At 40.2% G+C, this 21,108-nt stretch overlaps 1 protein-coding gene across 2 annotated transcripts in view; it reads right to left on the bottom strand.

Moving 5' to 3' along the window:
- Positions 1-2,315: 2,315 nt before the first annotated feature.
- Positions 2,316-21,108, bottom strand: part of LOC105686095 (chromatin-remodeling ATPase INO80) — a 29,006-nt gene continuing 10,213 nt past the window's right edge. For both annotated transcript variants that reach the window (XM_012400704.3, XM_020852338.2), the window contains exons 21-27: positions 19,839-19,911; positions 17,004-17,162; positions 16,440-16,542; positions 13,259-13,368; positions 12,866-12,964; positions 12,399-12,777; positions 2,316-3,805 (exon numbers count right to left, since the gene is read on the bottom strand). In XM_012400704.3, the coding sequence (XP_012256127.2) occupies positions 3,453-3,805; positions 12,399-12,777; positions 12,866-12,964; positions 13,259-13,368; positions 16,440-16,542; positions 17,004-17,162; positions 19,839-19,911 (1,276 nt within the window). In that variant the 3' untranslated portion in view covers positions 2,316-3,452. The remainder of the gene's footprint in view (positions 3,806-12,398; positions 12,778-12,865; positions 12,965-13,258; positions 13,369-16,439; positions 16,543-17,003; positions 17,163-19,838; positions 19,912-21,108) is intronic.

Genomic DNA, 21,108 nt, shown 5'->3' with positions numbered 1-21,108 from the left:
TTGTCGTCAATATTCCGATCTCTGACGGTTAAATATAAAACTGAGTAATTCCCTCGGAAGTCCACGGAGTCCCTGTGGCCCCGAGTCCCCGTCGAATAAGAATCCGAAACTGAGCGCAGATGTGCTGTACCATTACAAGATGCTGTCGACGGTATAATTTTTCCCGCGTACACCGCAACTCCGTCGGATCACCACCTGCGCCGAAATGTCCATTAATTCTTTCGGCTCCTCCTCAGCTTGGAACTTCCGAGAGCATGCCCGTTCATCGAGTTTTGAGCCTCTCTTCGTTTATACGTGCGCGGTCGAAGAGGAGATCTTTCACGGATATATTCCGGAGCTGTGAAGGCAGCTTAAATTAGTGGCCATATTTATGCCCAGCACGAGCGATCGTCTCAACGAACCGATCGAAGCGATTCACCTGCGACACATAAAGGGCCACGTGAAGAAGTGTTCCGTAGTCCGATCAAAGTATATAGTATCAAGCGCGGAAAGGATACTTTCTCGTACGTCGCTCGCCGACAGGTTCATGTCAGTTATATTATGGAAAGGACGAAGTACGACGTTGCCGTAACGTATAACGTATCGCGTACATCGTGACGAGTTATTGAAAGGGTAGTTGCCGTTGGGAGAATGTCTTTTGAATCTTTGGCACCGTTGAAGAACACACACGGTGTGTTTCGTTTAAGCTCATTCTGTTAGCAATTTGTTTGGTAGGGTGATTGAAAAAAAAAAAATAAAATGTTTTATACAAATAGTAAACATACAGGCGCGTTAATGGTAGATAAATAGCGTGCTTAAATCAAGCGAATCACTTAACGAGTTTGCAAGTTACGTTATCTTAGTAACGGTCTATTGAACGCATGGAATATATAATTTCCATGGCATTTGGCATACATATAATAACTAATGAGTTATTGAGTGTAGATCATAGATATACACCTATATTACATTAGTTTCGAACCTGATGAAATGAAAATATTTACATAATTGACTCATATCCATAGATGTCGTCTTCAGTTTTAATGACATGATTACATCGAGAAACTGCTAAGGTGAGGTACACGATTACACGTTACCACGTCAATCCTTATACTATTAGTATTATTATATTCCTCACTTCTACTCACCTCGTTTCATCGTGGGTATATCATCGATACGTGCGATCGATCAAAAAACGGAGCAAACATACGCCGATGATACTCATTAAATTACATACGTTGCAGTAAATGAGTGCGAGTCACATCCCCTCGATATTTCCCAGTTTGAGAAACCAAAGGGTTAATTGAAGAGGAGGAATAAAGCTAGCCTGTCATTGAGCGTAGAAAGAGGATCGTTAATCACATTCAATTTTAAATCCATAGCATTCAAACTCAGCAGCAACTGCAATTCTATTATATTCCATGTAATCACTCTCTTTTTCTTTGATAAAGCGACGTTGGATATACTCTCAATAGAGAGAACACAGCATACAGTCTGCACGATGAAAAGAAAAGGTACGTCTATAATTTGGCGACAAGGTATATAAATTAGGGGCTACAGAGTGGGAAGAGTGGAGGGACGTTTACGTTCGTAAAGTGCATCGGCAGCAGGAGCAACGGCAGCAGCCAGCAGCATCGGGGGACAAAAGCTTGCGCTGCGTTTGTCAGCTGTGCATGCCGCATGGGTCTGCCGGTGTCGCGTGGGCGTGGGTTCAATGGGTGCATATTATGAGAAGGCTAGGAGGACAATGGAAGTGCGTCGAGGACCCTTTCATCCTTCTCTTCCTCCTCCTACCTCTCCGCCGCCCCTTACGAATGGCGGTGCAATTTATTACGTCATTATTACTCGACTAGAAAATATGGGAATCCGGAAATCTCCGTAACAGGGCGCAATTTAATGACACTAACCTTTCCGCAGGGGTCATTTGTGAAGCGATCTCGGTTTGCTTTCATCTACCGTGGTTCCGATTATTTCCAGAGAATCAATCATTTTTGGATCGGCGAGCTTGAATTCTAAATTCTGGTAATAGTTGGGGTAAAAAAAAAATAAGAATTTCGGGGATTGAGATAATTTTACTTAATTTGATGAATATCCTGCAGCAGTCCTGATACAAGGTTTGAATTCGGTGGGTCCGAGGATCAGAGGTCAACTTAAAGGTTCGGGTATGTACAGGTTGTTGGAATGCGCGTCGACTCAATGCAGGTAAGATATTCTTCTGTTGATATCAGATATGGTATGTTGAAAAAGAACTTTATGGGTATGCAAGTGATGTAGATAGTTACGTATATTATATACCCTATATATCTACCGTTTGAAGGAAAATATGCTAAAACAGGTTTTTCTTTACTCATTCATCAGACTGCGCTCGCAGTATATTTTATTCATCTCGCTTCTTTATTTGCTTAATTTTTTTTTTTTATCATTATAATAAATACCTACCATTCTTTTACAAATAGAATTGCCACAGTCACATCCCAACGTAGATTGACACAAATAAAAATGAAAAGAAATGTACATGTATTTCGTCGAACCTAATAATGTATATAAATATTGCTCGAATAAAATTCATTTCACGGTACATTCATCCAACTATTTCACCTGTCGTTCGCCTGTGTATCCCCGAGCGGGGAATGAGACCGAGGAAAAATTGCAGCTCCCGATGATCGAATGGTCAAGTATAGAGAAATGAAGAAGAAAGTAACGGTCAATCATGGCAAACTATTACAGGGCAGTAGCAGAAACTTCGTTAGGTCACGGCCCGCACGAACCACAATTGTAAATTACTCGAATATATTATCCCTATAACGACAGGGATAAAATACACGCGCTAGTTTGAATATATTGGGATACATCGGTATGCATATGAACTTTAACGCGTTACTCCAATCGCTTCATTTACCGATTGAGTTTACGAAATATTAGGAGTGAGCCAAAACTGAAATCGATCCAATGTGACGCTAACAACAAACAACAGGAAAAAGATATGAGAACAACCAGAGTTGTCTCGGAACACAATTGTGACCATTGCGTGGGCCTTTTTTCTATAAGGTCGGAAGTTCACTGAAACGACGATTCATATTTATCAGATAGTTGCACCCGCGTATTTCAAGCTTATCGTTTTATTTTTTCTTGTTCGTTTCGTTCCGCTGAACGGTCTAAACGATGGCTTCGTAACGAATCGGGGGGAATTCTTTAGAAACATCTTAAAAAACCTTGAAATATTTCTTTGACGCACCTGTAACCCGATAAAATTTCTTCTCATTACCGTTATAAGGTTCGCCCTTCTTTTACACGCTGCATAGATACTTTTTTTCGCTCTCTCTTTTTTTTTCTAATTTTTTTTTTTTTTTTCTTCGTTCACTCGCAGTCGACGTCTCAATCACTCAAACTCAATCACTCAACGGCATGTTAGCCACCGCGCGAGGGTCCTATTAGAGAAGTCAAAGTATCTTACGGAGAATGAAATTCTGTGCCTAAGAACCACGGGGTGGGGTCTGCTGATGTTGCGTGTAAAATCCAAAGGGTCTCGACTCCGAGGAGGTCGACGTTTGCGACGAGGAGGGCGCCGAAGACGCGCGAGGGGATATGGTGGGGAGTTGATGCGACCGTAGAGGAACCGGGAGGGGTCTTTGGGCCCTTTTTCCATGGTGGTGACTGCCGTGCCCCCGATATCCTTGATTTCCAGGACCTGTTGGTCTTAGACGAGGCCTCCCTGGACCCCGACGAACCGTCGCAGCGCCTCCACGAGTCATCAAAGGGGCCACCGGCCCCAAAGGACCAACGGAACTAGGCCCATCTCCGTCCGCGGGCACGGTAACTGAATTACCTGAAACAAACGACAAGTGGATCTTTTTTCACTTCAGTTCTATGAACATCTTGCTTCACACGAGATTGCGGTTGAGAGGAATTTTTTCGATTTGTTTTATCGAAGTCTCAAAAAATTTTTACATTGTTATCCTCGTGATCAACCAAACGATTTCATCGTTCGTCCATGGAGGATCCCGAAAGTTGTTGGAATCTGAAAGTTTTGTTCACATCCCATTTAGCTATGATAACATTATTTTCCGAACAACAAATCTACGATATATGAAACAAGAAGATTTTTCTATGGAAAGAATTTCTAGAATTCCAATGAATCAACGCGCTCAGTTATTTCTACAGATATTCCAAATGTTTGAGACGATATATCGATTTGTCATCGTGTTACATGTTATAAGTTTCTCTTTGGCGTGAGAGAATATATAGGTATATGTATATGTATATAACTAGGAGATTTAATAACGCAAAGTGATACGTTTTTATTCGCCATTCATCTTCTTTGTTGTAATAAAGTAGGAAACTTCGGCGTTGAGTAACGAAATAGCGAGTTTTTCATTAGCGAAGGATAAGCCAGCGTGAGGCAAAGGTGAAACAATAGGATTATGGGTTAGAGACTATTATACTTACAGAAGCAAAGAATTTGCGACGGCGTGAGGAATGAAATCGCACGAAACGCATACAATAAAAACGATTTAAAATCTCACGGCACCTATAACGATACTGCCGACTTAAATCTCGGGCGTGAAACCCTCTAATTTAACCCACGAATTAAATACATGGTAAGAAAACTAGAAATATTATTTCCACCGCTAAAATACCAGAACAAAATAACAGTCAGATAAAACTTCATCTAATTCGATCGTTTTTCTTATTCATTTTTTTGTTCTTTTTTTTTTTTTTTTTTGTTCTATCTCTATTCACGTCACGCTGTTAAATCCGTCTAGTTCTACACGTCGAATAAAAATAGGCCGAAGGGGTCTTCGCTACTGTTCGCGTTCTCTTTTATTTCGATGACATAATCGCTAGAATATAACGTTTCAGTGATTTTACGCGGCATTATTTTAAACAAACAGAATAAAAGAATAAAAAATCTATACACAAGATTAATGTAGCCGAACTGCGGCGAGCTAAGAATGACGAAACTTTTGGTAAAATTTTCGTGAGGGACAAACAGGAAGCCGAATTGAATTCTGTCGTTGATTGTATAATATAAGTATAGACGAACGATGTTTAAAATGAGTATATTATAAGTATGCTTGCGCGTGAAAGTTGGCATGTTTATCTGCGATCAAAAAGGAAAAAAGTCCCTAATTCGAGATTGGAGGGACTTGACCCTCATAGAAAAGGATTACATGTCTAACCATCAGCGAGATATACTTCTATACATTCCACCGGGACTAACTTGTTAACCGCAAGGTCTGACCGACGTCGTTTGTCAATTGTCAATCCGTCGGTTGACGAAGATCGAAGATGCGCCCGTTGCTTGGCTTGAGCCTGCGGGTTGGTATTATATCGTTACCGTCAGGGGAAAAGAACTCTCCTCAAAATGCCCTCAGGGCCACACACGAAGCCGTCGAATGATCGACCGAAACCCCCGCCGACCCCCGCAAGGAAATATTCCCCCCGATTTCATCCGGACGACAAAAATCAGATTTTTAAAAAAACTTCGCCCAGCAACCCTCCGTGAGACTTCACTATACAACTCTTATTTTCCGTCAAATTTATTTCAGGAGTGGTGAAAAACTGAAGAAAATTCCATCGACGAAACTGTTTGACCGTGAAGACGAAAGTCGAGACACTGGGAATCGACGACGATATTTTATGAGCTACGCGAACCCGCGCGGCTGCAGGTGTCTTTTAGAGAATTCAAGGATCCTACAACGGAGTTCAGGTTTACAAACCGGAACGTCGCTTTTAAAATCCCGGAAGTTCGGCTCGAGTGTCGTTTTCGTTGCGTGGGTCTCGAGTGCTCGAGAGAGCAAAAAAAAAAAAAAAAAGAAATCGAACAAAAAGATATTACCATAGATAATCGTGAAGATACGACCGTTGAAAAAATTTCACGTTCAAGTCGGGCACAATCTATTTTTTTCAACAAATTTTGACTACTGCATAGTTATACATATAGGTATATATAGCTGTGTCAGCATTCGAATCTCGTAAAAGAATCGCGATCAAGCCGTTCATTGTCTCGATCTTCGAGGACACATGAAAGCAGGATTACCGTATATGCGCGACTTGATCGTCGCCGTGGAGGAAATCCCGTGCCACAAATTCCTCTAGCGACGTTATCTGACAGCGCTGATCTCTCCGTGATTTCGAAGAGATGACTAGCCTTTGAGTTTCGCATGGACTGCGTCACCAGCTATTCCACTGAATCAACGTGTCAGAGGTCGATACTATACGGCAATAATTATTCGTTATACCATCCACGTTTATAAACCCATACAATTCATCGTTATAACTACATAATACATATTATTATTCACGTACTGCACATTATGATAAAATTGAAATTGAATTTATCATCGTTGTGGCGAAAAAAAAATTCAAAATCATTTCTTTAACTTTTACGTAATCGATATGATTTCATCTATGTATGTGAAACATACGATCATGTAATTCGTTCCTTCGAGTAAATAAATAATCATAAAAGAAATCTTTTGTCGATTCTTCGTCTGAACCGTATAAAGGTACGACAATGTTTGGATGAAATCTCGCTACTCATCCCGAACAGCCGCATCCGTGTTACATTGATATTATGCTGGCGCCATGCAGTAGGTACATGAAAACCAGCGAAGTTCAAAACAGATGTTTATCGTTCTGGTAATCGATGTTGTTATTGTGCAGGTTACGCGACTACCCGTGATACCAGGGATGACCCGGTCATTGCGAAACAACATCACTATCGAGAGATCGCCCGTGAATTTGTTAGGATCAATTGAAAAAATTCGTTTTCAAGTACAAAGTGACGGTTCGCGTATGCCGTACAGGCAAATAAGAGCAAATAAGACATTGACACAATAATGTTCCGCAGCGAACGGTTTCTCAACGCGGAAAGTCCAAAGAAAATACGAGATAATATACAGAAGAAAACGAAGAAGAGCTATTTTATGTATCCCTTTTTCTACAAAAAAGCATACGGGTTAGATACGTTTCGAAAGAATAATAAAAAAATTTACCTCGATCAATTTCCCGGCTCTCCCCGCAGTTACTACGACCAACCCTGAACTTTCGATGAATATATATTGCTATATAACGGTAAAATTCCAGCGTGGAACATCATATATCTGTGTCGTGAATTCCGTGCCTAGATATACATACATATATACCTGTAAGATACTACGGGAGTTATAATACGGCGTGTAATGAGACGTACAGATATAATAATGCACAGCATTGGGTAATGAAAAACAATAGTATCTGGACAGTGAATAGATATATGCGGAAATTGAGGGAGAACGCTATCTTACAGATTGTATAATATACGTACGTACGTACGTACGTACAACGTAAATATAATATACTACGAGTGATGGCGAAACGACTAATAGAGTTATAAGCTGATCTACGAGCTGCAATTTTATGCCTAGATTATAACCATATGTATTATTAAGCAGCAAACAGCATATATATACATATACAGAAAATTTATATACGCCATTATGTACACACATGTACGTACATACATATAATTCATTCGAAACTGCCACGTCGCACGAAACCAATAACATAAAACACATAAACGATTAGTAGACTTGAGCTGAAACTGAAAATACTTATAATAATAATTTAGAAAAAGCAATGAGTCCTGCTATCCTGTTCTATTCGATTGCTGATTGGCTGAGGGGTTAATATTCGATTTTTAAAATACGTCAGCCAAATGGTTTTCGATTGAATCGACAATTTTCAAGCCGTAGAAACGCCAAGCTTATAGCCTTGCATTGTACTCAAAATTAGAGCCCGAATTTGCTAAATTGATCGGATTATCGCCAATTCTTCGCCCCAAAAAGCGAAAAATCAACGATATCTCGATCAGAAAAAATCGTAGCTCAATTTACTCAACGGATTCGTGTTCCTGGGGTCAAAATACGTTAGAAAAGTGCCATACGATCAATTTTTTTAAATAAAAATTTTTGGTCAAAAATTGAAAAAATCCAAAGGGGTACCCCTTGGCGTTTTTTCGATTTCGGGGTCAAAAATCAATATTTGTTTTTATCCGGGTTTGAACGCTATTCTTGTGTATTTCGACCTCAGGAATCCGAATTCACAAGTTAATTTGATCTATCTATAAAATTGATCGAGTTATCACGAATTTTTCGCTATTCGGAGCAAAAAAATTGACTGATTGATTGAGTTATCTCGACGACTCGTAGATTGACAAAAAAAAAAAACTCTCAACCTGCGTATGAAATATAATGACGTGAAATTTGAGAAAAAAAATCACGGGACAAAAATTGTGGTGACGATGAGCCTGGAAGAAAAAGAAGCATGTGTGCCTTCCTATAAAATTTTTGTAGGGAATAGTTCCCCTGCCTAGTTTTATAAAGCCTCATACGAATCCCCTGGTGGATGCACCTCTATACGTATGTTATAATGGAAGGAAGGGCACGTGCGCTACTTTAAAGTATGGATTACGCATGGCGACGATGGAGGAAAGCGGATTTAAAAAATGATTGCAAATAAACGGATCAAAGAAAGCGAGGGTTGGTTCGATCCTTTGATCCCGTGTTCCGATAATAATATATACATACATGCCTACCCCTCGTGTTAAACGGAGGTAGATATATCGCAACAGGTTATACATTATGAATACCCGATAAGCCTCTTTCATGTTGTATACGATATTCTGGATTATCAATGGCAAAGAAAAAGAGAAGAAAAAAAAAAAAAAAAAAGTAAAAGCATGATGAAAATTTCATGGAATAGAAAATATTTCAGAGATTGAGATGAACGCAAAAATTAATAACGCGTGGTAAATTCTCACGTATTAATATAGCTAACTATTGTTCGAATTGTTTTCTCTCCGCGCGATCGGAATCTTACGGTATAGTCTAGACAATGATTTCGATCGCCAGGTCGGTTTCGGTGTAGTGCAGCAGAAGAAGCAACGCCAGACGTTATAATAAATTTTCTACAACCCGTCCCTGGTTTTATAATGTCCGCCTGTTCTTCCGAGCGTAAAACGAGACTCGCGATTCAATGTATCTCTCCGAGCTCGTAGCTCGTAAGCTTCTCATTCAACCAACTCTTCATTCCCTCTTTGTCGAAAGGATCGAGTAGAACTACGCGGAGTAAAATAATTAATGGAACGAACATTGAGGAATTCATAAACGAACGCTGGGCTATGTGAAGTTATAAGAGAGGATCGACATACCGAAGATATCGAAGGACTGAAAACACATGGTGGCGTGATGTGTAATTTCTAACTCGATATCAGAAATAGAGGAAGAGGAACCTTATAGGCGGAGTATTGACTCGTCGTTAAGGGACACTTGTATCCGCGTGCGGCCCGGAGGCCCCTGACCTTCGACCTGCCCTCCTTCCCCCGTATCCCTATCCTCCCACTCCGCGATTAAATTCCCTCGTCGTCGTCGCCGACTCTCGGTTAACCACCATCTTTGGGACCCCCGTGTTCCGGTCACCGTCACCCGAGAGACCATCTTCGACGATCTATGAATTATTGTTGCGTACTCGAAAAATTCAAACGCCGGCAGGAAATAAATTTCTTCCTGGCGCGAAACAAAATCGCGGCCCTACAAACTCTTCCGTACCTTCGTCGCAATTAAACGCGGCATTATCGAGAGCGGAGACTCTATACCATAGGAAATAAAAAGCGTGGAATTTCAACCATTTTCGATGTGAAAAAATTGTAAAAAAAATTCGAACATTCGTTAGATGGAAGAATGCAGATTTTCGTAGCCGGCGTTTGTCCGAGAAGCTTAAGGAACACTTGGGTCGAGTCGTCGGGGAGCCCGGAATGTTGGCCGTCGTGGTATCTAGGCGAGTATCTTCTCGCATCGCGATTCGCGCGGAGCACCTTCCATGTCCATGTTCAATGTTCGATGTTTCGTGCTCTACGTTACGAACAGAACAGCCGCGTACCGCGAGAAAACCACCGAAGTTCCATCGGTGGGACGCGACGTGAACGGTGGATTCGGAAACACTTTGTTCGTAGCGAGGGCTGTTGCAGGAGGTAATTTATTCAAATATGAGACCGTGTACATAAATTGCCGCGGACTTTGTATCGAGCGTACGTATAATAAAATGACGAGCGAAATCGTAGCTAAGGTTTCCGCAGATGGGTTAATACCGATAATTCAAAGTGAAGATGGTACTAGAAGAAAAGAGAGTTATACGGTTACGGCGATCGGCAGAGGGGGGGGAAAAACGAGGCCAAGTTTGTACCGCGAGTAAAAGGATACGATTTCAGTGCGAACCAGTAAAGCGCAGATGATCGTTGCCGATCGATCAATTTGGAGAACAGGGTTTTACGGTACTGGTAGGTGACCTTTGGATGATGTATGAATAAAAAGGGTCCGATAACTTAATTTCAAATCGATGCTACGAAAGATAGTATTCTTGTGTTGTGACAAATTTGTAGCGACAGAAATCATCCAGATAAGGGAACAACGTGCAGCTGTTTCCTCGACAACTGAATTATACCCCGCACAGTAGGATTATAGAAACATTTATTTTCACAGGCATCTGATCGGTATATACCCCGCATCATTTCTAGGGTCGAAGAACAATGCCGGGTTGTAAGTCCCGCCCAACTTTAACGCCCGGCCGTCCCGATCTCAACCACGGCGTCTGGTCTGAATCATCGACGATCGCATAGCAGCTGTAAGCGAACTCTGCGAGCCAGAACAGATTTTGCTGTTTCGCATAAAATGAGAGAGTTCCGAGAGCTATCGCAGATTGATATTCGGGTCTCAGAGCAACCGCGTTGAAAAATATTTCCCGTTTTCAAGTCACGTTTTTCCTTAGCTGCTGCAGCTGCGTGCCGCTACTTAAGAATATACTCCAAGCGGTAGGGATCGATCGATCTTCGATTTAATCCTTGGAAGATGTTCGCCGCGACTGACTCTCCCGGTTGTAACCTCGAACCTCTCCAATGATCGTGCTGCGTTCGTTTGCCCTAGAAAGGTCCACCGGCGATGACCTTTCAACAGGTCACGGCTTAGTTCCCCCGCAATTTTACAAGGAAACGTGTTCCGCGCCGTGCAGGAGACCCAGATCTCCGATCGCCTCCTTAAGGATCAGGTTTTTCTTTCTTCTTTTTTTTTTTTCTACACCTCGGATACTGAAGATTCGCAGCTTCTCTCAACCGAAATAAGTAAACCAAATAAAATTTTCGCACACTTAGCCAACAAATGCCGAATACCATTCGCTTCGGCAGCGTTGTGGCAAGGTGACTCATGAACAGCGAGAGACGTTGGAGGTACTTCTCTACCCTGTAAAAACGTGGCGAAATCCCCCCCGTCGCGCACATGTGCAGCTCGCAAGGGAATTTTAGCTCTTTGGGTTGCGTCGATTCAACGATGCGGCGACGTCGACGACGTCGGGCGGTGCGGAGGGCTTTTCCTAGGAGGGTTCCCCTGGGAAGCGAACCGATTGCAGAGGGGGTACTGCACATACGAGTTATATGTGCTCGATCATTCGAGGGGATAAAATGGGAGAAAAACGTCGCGCGACAGCAGCCCCCTCGACCGTTCGGTTGAACGTCGAAAGAACGGAGAGGACCTAGTTTTTGAGTCGTTGTTGAAAATAGGCCCCGATAATCACCGATGGGGCTCAATGATCGACTCCTAATTGGCAATTAAACTTAACGCTCAAGTGAGCTGGATAAATATTTTCTTTCGCGTCTGCGATTCGCAACGCGGTGGGATAGAGTTAAATAGCGGTAATAATCATTAAGGTATACGAATAGAATTTTGTACTGAAAAAATTTTAAAGGTCTAGAGTTGGAAATGAAGGAAGATTTGAAGGGTCTGCAGAGACCTTGCAAAGTTTGTCTTCCAAATAATAAAAATAGTCTACAGTCGGCGAATCTTCAGCTTTCTGATACCGGAACTTATTATGCGGAGCGTAATCGCTTCCGGTTATTCCATTGTTACGATATCAGCTCTAATTAACGTCGATGATTTTTATAAAAATTCGGTAGCTGCGGAGGTAACGCGACGTAATACGATAATCGTTGCAATCACTCCCCCAAAGTTTTTACACCTGCCGTATATACAATTAATTACTTTAAAAAAAAATAAAAGTCCAAGAAACATCACTTTCGAATTGGAACATTCTGGACATCCAAGACTTGGAAAAAAAAAAAAAAAACTAGATCGGCCCCATAACTTTGAAATAATCAATTTATTACCAACTTGGTGAACGTCTATCTGACACACCCCCGTTAGAAGCTAGTCTCCAGAGATTAAAACACTGAGCATGAATAACCTCTCCAGGAATCCCTCCCCTTTCCGCGCAACCCCATCCGCTATGTACGCAAATCCCTAGGAAGTGCTAAACTCCGAAATCGAGGGCAACTGAACTAATCCAGTTCAACTAATATATAACATACCGAATGGATAAAAGTTTCTACTGACCATGTGGCGAGTGGACAGACGTCGTGGCAGTCCCATCCCCCTGGGGTGTTGCCGACTGTGCTGGGGGTTGGAGAAGTAAAAGGCCCCTTCCTTTTCCCCCAACGGGTCCACCCCTTCTGGAACCTCTGGGGCGACCTCGTTTGTTGGTCCCGCGTCCACCAGGACGTATTCTAGCTCCGCTCGCTCCAGCAAAGGTAAAATGATGCGTGAGCCTCGATACTTTGGGAGGATCCGCAGGGCCTGGTGTCAGGTGTGGTACGGATAGATTCGAGTGACTCGGAGGATGGTGAACTGGGGTAGCCACAGGACCATCTACGTCAACGACGAGTCCTTCGTTGCTCGTGTCGTCCTGAGGGAGGTAAGCGCTACTCTGGGATACCTGAAAGCAATTGCGGAAAAAGGGTATTCTTATTGTAGTGATCTTTCGAAATTAACACGTAGCAAAGAGTTTTCATAAATATACTGACTTCAGATCTGGCAGGACTCGCTGGCGCACTATCGTCGAAAATGTCAGTAATTTCTTCAGACGCTATACCATCCTCTAAACATGGTCTCTTCGAGTCATTCTGCAATCGGAGATCGATACGAGGTCAGATTTATAGAGCGCGAATGAAATTTAAATAGCGCAAAATCAGAGAGAAGAAAGGAAAGACTGTATGGTTGTTTTATATTAAAGGCTTCTGCATGCGTAATTGAGTCTTTCGGCATGATATTCTCGGAATTAGTTATCCTCATTGAATCGAGGTAAAGTAAAAGCTGATCCGAGTAAAACAGCCTGATGTAACGGAGGAAAAGATAATGAGAAAATGTGAGAGTAGAGAGCGTTTGAATAAGGGAGCGTTAAGGGCGTCTCGTAGTACCTTGACCGGAAGTGAAGCTAGCTTCCTTTTCCGGTCCCTCTCCTTGTGGCTGGACTCAGTGTGCCGTATCTCTTCCATGTGCTGCTTACGCTCTTCGCTTCGTTGGCTATCTGAAATTGAACGGCACTTCTATAATACGTATGGGTATATGAGCGAGAAGTTTGATGTATTTGAGTACCATAAAGGTAAAAATCTCCCCCATGCGTCTCTGTTACTTCAATTGCATCATCGATTTCAAATCCGCGATAAATTATAATTCGCTTTGAAATTTTCACGATATAGAAAGTCTACGAAGGCGTGTAACTGAAGCGTGATCTATGAAGCACGAAAAAATATATATATTTCTGTCCTGCGTTCGTGTATATATATTTATGATTATAAGATATTTGTACATATCCTCCTATGCACGTATAATGGATGCAGCATTCCATAATCCATATATTTCATATTCTTCGGCCGTTCTTTATTAGAAAATTAGCATCTCCTAATGAGAATAATGAAATCGAGGTCGTCCGTCCCGCTGAGAATGATTAAAGGGCGTTCGCTGCAGTTGCCGGATGACCTACGCGGGCGGCCAGAGGTAAAACATTTTATTTGTTTGTGGTATTTCGATAATTTACGTAACTTCTCCTACGAAGTTTCTCGAGACTTTTAACACCCGTTCATGCTTCTTTCCCTCGTCTTCTCAAATTTCCTTTATGTTTTTGATTTTTTTTTTTTGTTTTGTTTCTGTTATTCCGATTAAACCTCTCGCGCAAACGGAAATATATAACTGAGAACGTTACATACTTTCAGTTTCCTCAAAATTCGCTGACCCGTAACATACGTGGGCCGGTTTTTGGATGCGGGACGACGACTACTTGCGCAAGAAAGCGATACGCGTACGTTTGTTCTTTATTATTATCGTGATTACTGTTATATTATACAGACATATAACAAGAAAATGAAATGAACGAGGATTTCATGGTAATTTTAATGGACTAAATTTCATTTCAAACACTTCTTTCCGGTTAATAAAAGTGCATTATTTATACATACATGTATAGAGAAAAACTAGTGATGGGCACCGCGAAATCAAATGAGGCGCCGATGAAAAAAAATAAAAGTCACGCGGCGCAAAGATTCAACATACGAGATACTGGAAGCTTAATAGCTATCGAATTTTTGACGATTCAATTACAAGGCTGAAGTTCCCGATGAAAATCTTTACGTGGATATATCCATGTATGTGTCTGTCGATCGTGACCGGTGTAATTAATAAGCAATTACGGGTTGGATATACACAGGACTACATTATGTTCGTACACAATTTTTATAAATCTGAAAAATAATGAAATATTGAAACTTGTATCTGTACGAGCCGCAATAATCTCTGCTCAGGTTCATATGATATCATACAACTAATTAAGACAGTAGACACTGATAAAATTTCGTGTTTATAACTCATTTAAAATATTTTTACGAATTTCCTTAAATATCATTTCCCGGTTTAGATATATGTATGTATAAGTATATGTTCGTTGGTATATAACCTTTGCTGCAGCAGAAGCAGCAGCAGCAGCTTGTGAACTTTCTTGACGAACGTGAGAACAAGTCATTCACACATGTGTCTATTTATACTTAAATATAATATGCACATGCATTTATACGCCATACGATAATTTCTTTTGAAAGAAACGAAATCTGAAATAAACTTAGAAGTAAAATAAAAAAAGGACAAGTTTAAGTAAGTTAGCCACCTGCGACTTTTAGTAGTGATGTACGTTAAAATTGAGGGAAACGAAAGAATGACGCTTTGAAACAATTAAGATCATTGTCTTAAAACCAAGTATAATGTACATACATATTTACCCATACCGCTTCGCTAAATCTCGACTCTTATAACGATCCCTTACTTGCTATTTAAACATGCATAATAATTAAAAAATAACAAGTAATACAGGAAAAAGTTGCAAGTTTAAGTAGAAAATTAAACAAAATTTTGATAAAAATTCTTATTCACCTATATTAATTCCTACCACCAAATGGTACTCGTATAGTTTGCTTTTTCACCTTACTTGTTCGATCTTTATCAAAATTAAGTGCTTTCTTTCTTCCTGAATCACCAGTTTAGAATAACAAACAAATGCTAATACCTCAAATTCAATTTATAAACACATTTTATGCATAATGAAATTACGGATAGAATAATTGTTCGAACGATTCTAATTATCATTTTTTCCTTTATGTTGAATTTATTCATCGCTATAATACATATATGTATATTCGTGATAGAAAAATCCATTACAAAGAATAGACAGATAGACAGACAATAAAAGCGCCGGACTAGATAAACGAGAGGTGGGGGAAAGGGGGGTGTAAAAGAATTGTCCGCTTCCGCTAGGCGTATAAATTTTGATGACAATCGATAACGAGCACATCACTGACCTACAAAATTGGTTTGAAGGTCATTTTGTTATTGTCAGATTCGATAAATTTTTCCGACACTTTTTCTACGAGTTACGCTGTGAGTGAGTATAATGGGAACGAACAATAAAATAATTAAGTCAAGAATTATTTTAATATTATTTTATCGTGCCATATCCTGCTGCCACATTCCCAATTAGCGCATTAGATAATATTATCGTATCTCATTCGTGGGTTTTCTCTTCAGTTATATTATCATCACACGCAAGTCCAGCGGTGATGAAAGAATAAAATAAATCATCGAAACAAGGAGGAACCGGAAAAAATCAAACATGAAATAACGTCAAACGTCCTTGTAAACCACGAGCTCGAAAATCGACCTACAAGTTATACGACGATCTAATCGACATTTGAAATCAGGTCAAATAAAATCGGAACATGAAAATCTGTGCTAGAAAAAAATATGCTGAAACATGTTCATAAATAATATATCCAATGTACGTGTCGTCGGTTGCTAGCGTGTCCCCTCGGTATCTCGGTATCAATTTTTTTTTATTTGTCATTTTTTCCAATGATCGTTGAATGAATTGAATTATCTCAACAGTCGCATGTGAAACGACTGAAGAAAAAGAATCAGTTACCAAAATCGCCTAATCGGTGAATATGCCTATAGGTATTCGATATGATAACGCAGGACTATTACAGGGAAACGTGGACGTCATGGTTTGGTAAGAGAGAAAACGAAAAAAGAAAATAAAGAAAATCATCGACTTACATTTGGCTTCGATTTCCTCGTCGTCCAGCAGAAGAGACACCACTTCCTTCGGCTTCAGCGTGTCCGGTTTGAAATTACCACCGCTGATTACCATGCGTTGGATCTACGGGGTTTATATTATATATGTTACATTATCATTTTCATGGCTTCGCGTCGCATACATGCGTATACAACGATTTAAATAATATCAAAGCGAGGCAACGTCATTTACACCCTCGAATTGAGTAAAGAAAAAAAAAAAAAAACAACGAAAAGAATGGCTTGGATTTCTTATCTCGAATCTCTTTGAATTTAAAACGATATTGATTTTTCGGGGGCATATAGGTATAACCACGGATATATGAAACTATATCTATGGTGTAAAGCCCAAGGGATTAATCGCTTAGGGGTTCGTGTGAAATCATGTGAAATGAGTTGAAATAATTTCAAAGGATTTCGGAAGGGTTTCAAAAATTTCTAAGGGTTGATATACGCAAAGATTTTCAAGGGATTTCTCGAGATTTCACATCATCGAATTCTGATGTATGATTTTCAGAAAATTTCTGGGGATCTTTCAAATCGTACCTCGCTTTTTTCGCGTGCTCGTTGTAAAATTCTTTCCTCGATGGTTCCTTTGCATATAAGTCTATAAACTGTGACTTGTTTGGTCTGACCGAGTCTGTGAGCTCTGTCCATGGCTTGTTGATCCACTGTTGGATTCCAATCGCTGTCGTAAAAAATCACCTGCACATAAAATTATGGATAGGCGTGATTCGGTACGAAGCACATAGTTACAAAATATAATCGAGCTCACGCAACTCCATAAAGTTGGGAAACAAATATTTAATCAAGGGAATGTTCGGGTCGAAATGAACTCACGAATCGAGAAGTAAAAAGAAAAATAGTTAAATCACGATATTTTTCTGGACAAGATTTTGAGAAATATACTATTCACCTACAGTGAAATGATCGCAGACACATCGATGATCTAGAATGGAAAATAATTAAAAACCAATCTTCAACAATTTGCAATCGGAATACCTTTGGATCAGCCCATTCTGAACGTGGGAGCACATTTTTCTAAAATTTAAATTGAAAATATACTTGAAGTGCTATCGATTGGTGAATCAATTTCTCCCCAACCCCTTTCCAAACTTGGTCGCAAAAAACCACATTTACGAGGTTTATTCAGGGCCATAAGTAGGTGAAAGTCGAGAGGAATTTAAGGAGTTTTTAAATGAATCTAGGCTCAACGGAGCAACCTACAACGCGTCTTTAATTGGCCCATAAAATTACGTCGCAGCGATGTGTGTCAGCTATATGTGCATCTCCTCATGTATCAACTATTATGAACCCGCTCCGTTAGAACTATCCAAAGAGACGAAGCGGTTAACCTTCTATAAGTATATAATATAAAGGGTCCTATCCCAGGTCTCTTGGGTCATACAGGGGACCGTACAGCAACAGCATCGGTATAAACGTGCCTTACTCTAACGTATCTATGAGTAGTTCGTACGGGGGTAAACTCACCCGAATCCCCTCAGTCATAAAAATCTCGATTTATGCAGAAATTCTTTGAATCCTGCAATATCGCAATTTATAGGGAGAAGGTATAATCAAATAGTTCCGAGTAATTAGGTAAATGTGTAAAACATTCGAATCGCTCGCTCGGATTCTGACATAACTTTTCGATAGTAATTTTCAGCGCTGCTCTGGAATGGGGAATTTTCTACGCGAATGGATGAATATTGACGGATCAAAACGGGTGCCAAGTGCTGGAATACGGGGAGAAAGAGCTGAGAGAAGGGTGAATACTTCGTGATTCGACTGGAAACGGCGGAAAGACATAGACAGACAGCCAGACAGAAAGATAGAAATACGGAAAGACAGTCAGACGGGCAGGCGCGCCGTGTCTCCGAATAAATAGGATTTGTTAAATCGATGAGTGAATCTGAGATTGGGGACGCCCCTCCGATGTTGATCGGTGCAGCATAATAATCGTTCGGTAACATCGCGCGTATAACGATAAAACGATTGACAGAATGAGAAAAAAAGTACCTGACCTAAAGGAAAATAGAATAAGAAAATAAAGAGACGAAAAAAAATAAGAGCGATGCAGAGGCATTTTTATCGAGATTATAAAGACTGTTTAAAGACAGAGTATACCGCATACCGATTATATGTGTTATATAGTACCTGTAATACGAACGTGTGTACCTATATTCTAGATAGAGTGTAAAATCCTAATTGGGATGTTCGAGTTAAATTCCGTCGTTGATATGCCCGCGGGATCATCAGACAAGTAGTGAAGTGGGACAAGAATTTCTTCCCGTTCATTCCCAATCGCACGGTCTACCGAAAGCGAGGCGAGCAAGCAAGCAGGTAACTCCGAGTAGTTCAACCCGTTAAAAGGCTTCTGCTGTCAAATTTGAATACGTCGACGATTCTCCCGAGTATAATATATGGGGAACGACGAATTACGTGACTAATTAAATATCAATGCTCTGACGAGGACACCTGCCGACCAACAGGCCGTACAACGATGACGACGATGATAATCACTCTTTGCTTTTTATGGTGGTCGTTGAAGACAACAAAAAAAAAAAAAATCGATGAATAAATATGAATAAAAAGTGTATCTACAGCTGAGTGTAAAAAAACAATGGCTTGTATAGGTATACCGATCATTTTGAAAATGAGGCAATATGAAGAAATTTTTTTCCTTTTTTTTTATGTAAGTAACATGAAAAGAGTCGAAGCGTGCCTTGAGACACGGCTGGGAGAAACCTCATGAAAAAGTTCGCATAATCATGAATGGAAGTTGAAACAACTTTATATAGTTACTGCAGGATGCAGAAATCGTTGTCGTCGTCGTCCGCCAGCGTAATTTGTCAGTTGTATTCGCATTTACACGCAACTCTTTACGATAGGTATACATAACATAATCGTTAATGGTGCGTTGTTCGAGAATGATATTTCGGTGGTGAAAAATCGTAAGTATATAAGAGGTATACTATCATACACTTACAGTATACATAATTCACCGTATATATATATATATATATACCCAAGTAAACAACAAAATAACGAGACATCGCAGAGCGTTCCTTCCTACGGTGCGTCTCCGTGTATCCCCGTATCTTCTCTCTTTCTCTTTTTCCTCTCTCTTCTCTTTCTTAACTTCTTGCATTTATATTCGATCCAATCATATTGCCAGTCGTCACGACAAGTACCAAGGCGATTATGGATGCCCAGTTGTTGTTGTTATTATTATTATTGATACCGTTATTATTATGTTCATTTTAGTAAGGACAATTCGTTTCAATCATTCTCATACCGAATGCCCAAATTCTTAGATTTTCGATTCGTGGTTCCATGTGAAGAATATTCTATGTCTAGGAAAAAAACTGTTTTAATTACCGTATCTGCAGCGGTGAGATTGATTCCAAGACCACCAGCTCGAGTGCTGAGTAAGAAGACGAATATATCAGCTCTGAAACATAATGCGCAGTTTTTCAGTGGTCTTTAAAAATTCGGTTCTCGCGGGGTCAGCTACACGACTTTGCAGGATGCAAATGATTCGGGATTGTAGTATGCACCTGTGGGTTTTCGGCGCATAAACTATGGAGCTACGAATAAGACTAATCTAAGCATTTCAATTATTTTCAAAATTATTTCTCTTTCCAGAGCGGAAAATAGACCATAACTCGATCGTTTCAGATGGGAGATCAATTGAGTCAGCAAAGTCGAATTCCTCAGCTCAAAATACATCAGAATAGGGTTATACGAACGATTTTTATTTTTGATTCAGGCTATAATTAAAATCAACTCAAATTGCAGTGCAATGCTCGTGAAATAAATAGATGATAAAAAATCTGCCACAAAATAGGCGTAGTTTGATAAAGCGGGAGAGAGTTATTCGAGAGAAGGATCGATTAACGTATAAAGATGCGTGACTTGGGAATATAATAAAGATAGAAGAGATCCCGTGGCAGGAGATGACACGGCTGGTAGTAAATCGTAAATCAAAGCCGGATGCAATATCGGTGCAATATGGCCGCAATGCGGGTTGGAGAACTAGAGGAGAAATATTAATAACGCGGTGGAGAGAGAATATAGCGACCCTAAAACTGTTAACGACCCTGCATGGCAGATATTGCAAATATCACGAACACCATTGCGAAATTAATTCCGGGTCGAGCTTCAGATTTCTGCGCTGTGGAGTGTGGAGGAAAATAAATCAGGCGTGTAATCAAATTAAAGTGTCGTATCTGTGCGCCGTTAGGATCAATTGCCTGAAGTTTGTGCTAATTACCGCAGATATACTCTTCACACTTTCTTTAATTGTTTGTTAACTTTTTTTGTGAATCGAAACGAAAAACGTGCAGAAAATTCTTCGTTATTTGGAATGACGAGTGAGTATATTATATGTAGAAGAACGCGATAGCTACGTCCGAGATTTTTTTTCTTTTTTCGTTCTTAATATCATTATAGCTTATACCGTTCGGACTCGAGTTCCGTTTTGCGAAATATTTTCTGCTGCAATAATAATAATTACGTTGTGTTATATGAGCTAAATTATTGAATGTAATTCACAACGTAATTAATATTGGATAACTTTATTACGAAACTTGAGACTATCAACGCGAGACCTTATCGAAGTTTTTGCGTTTTCGTATAGAGTGATGGG

The sequence above is a fragment of the Athalia rosae genome, chromosome 1, assembly GCF_917208135.1.
Source record: "Athalia rosae chromosome 1, iyAthRosa1.1, whole genome shotgun sequence".
Lineage (NCBI taxonomy): Eukaryota > Metazoa > Arthropoda > Insecta > Hymenoptera > Athaliidae > Athalia > Athalia rosae.
This window is presented reverse-complemented; position numbering and strand designations above follow the sequence as displayed.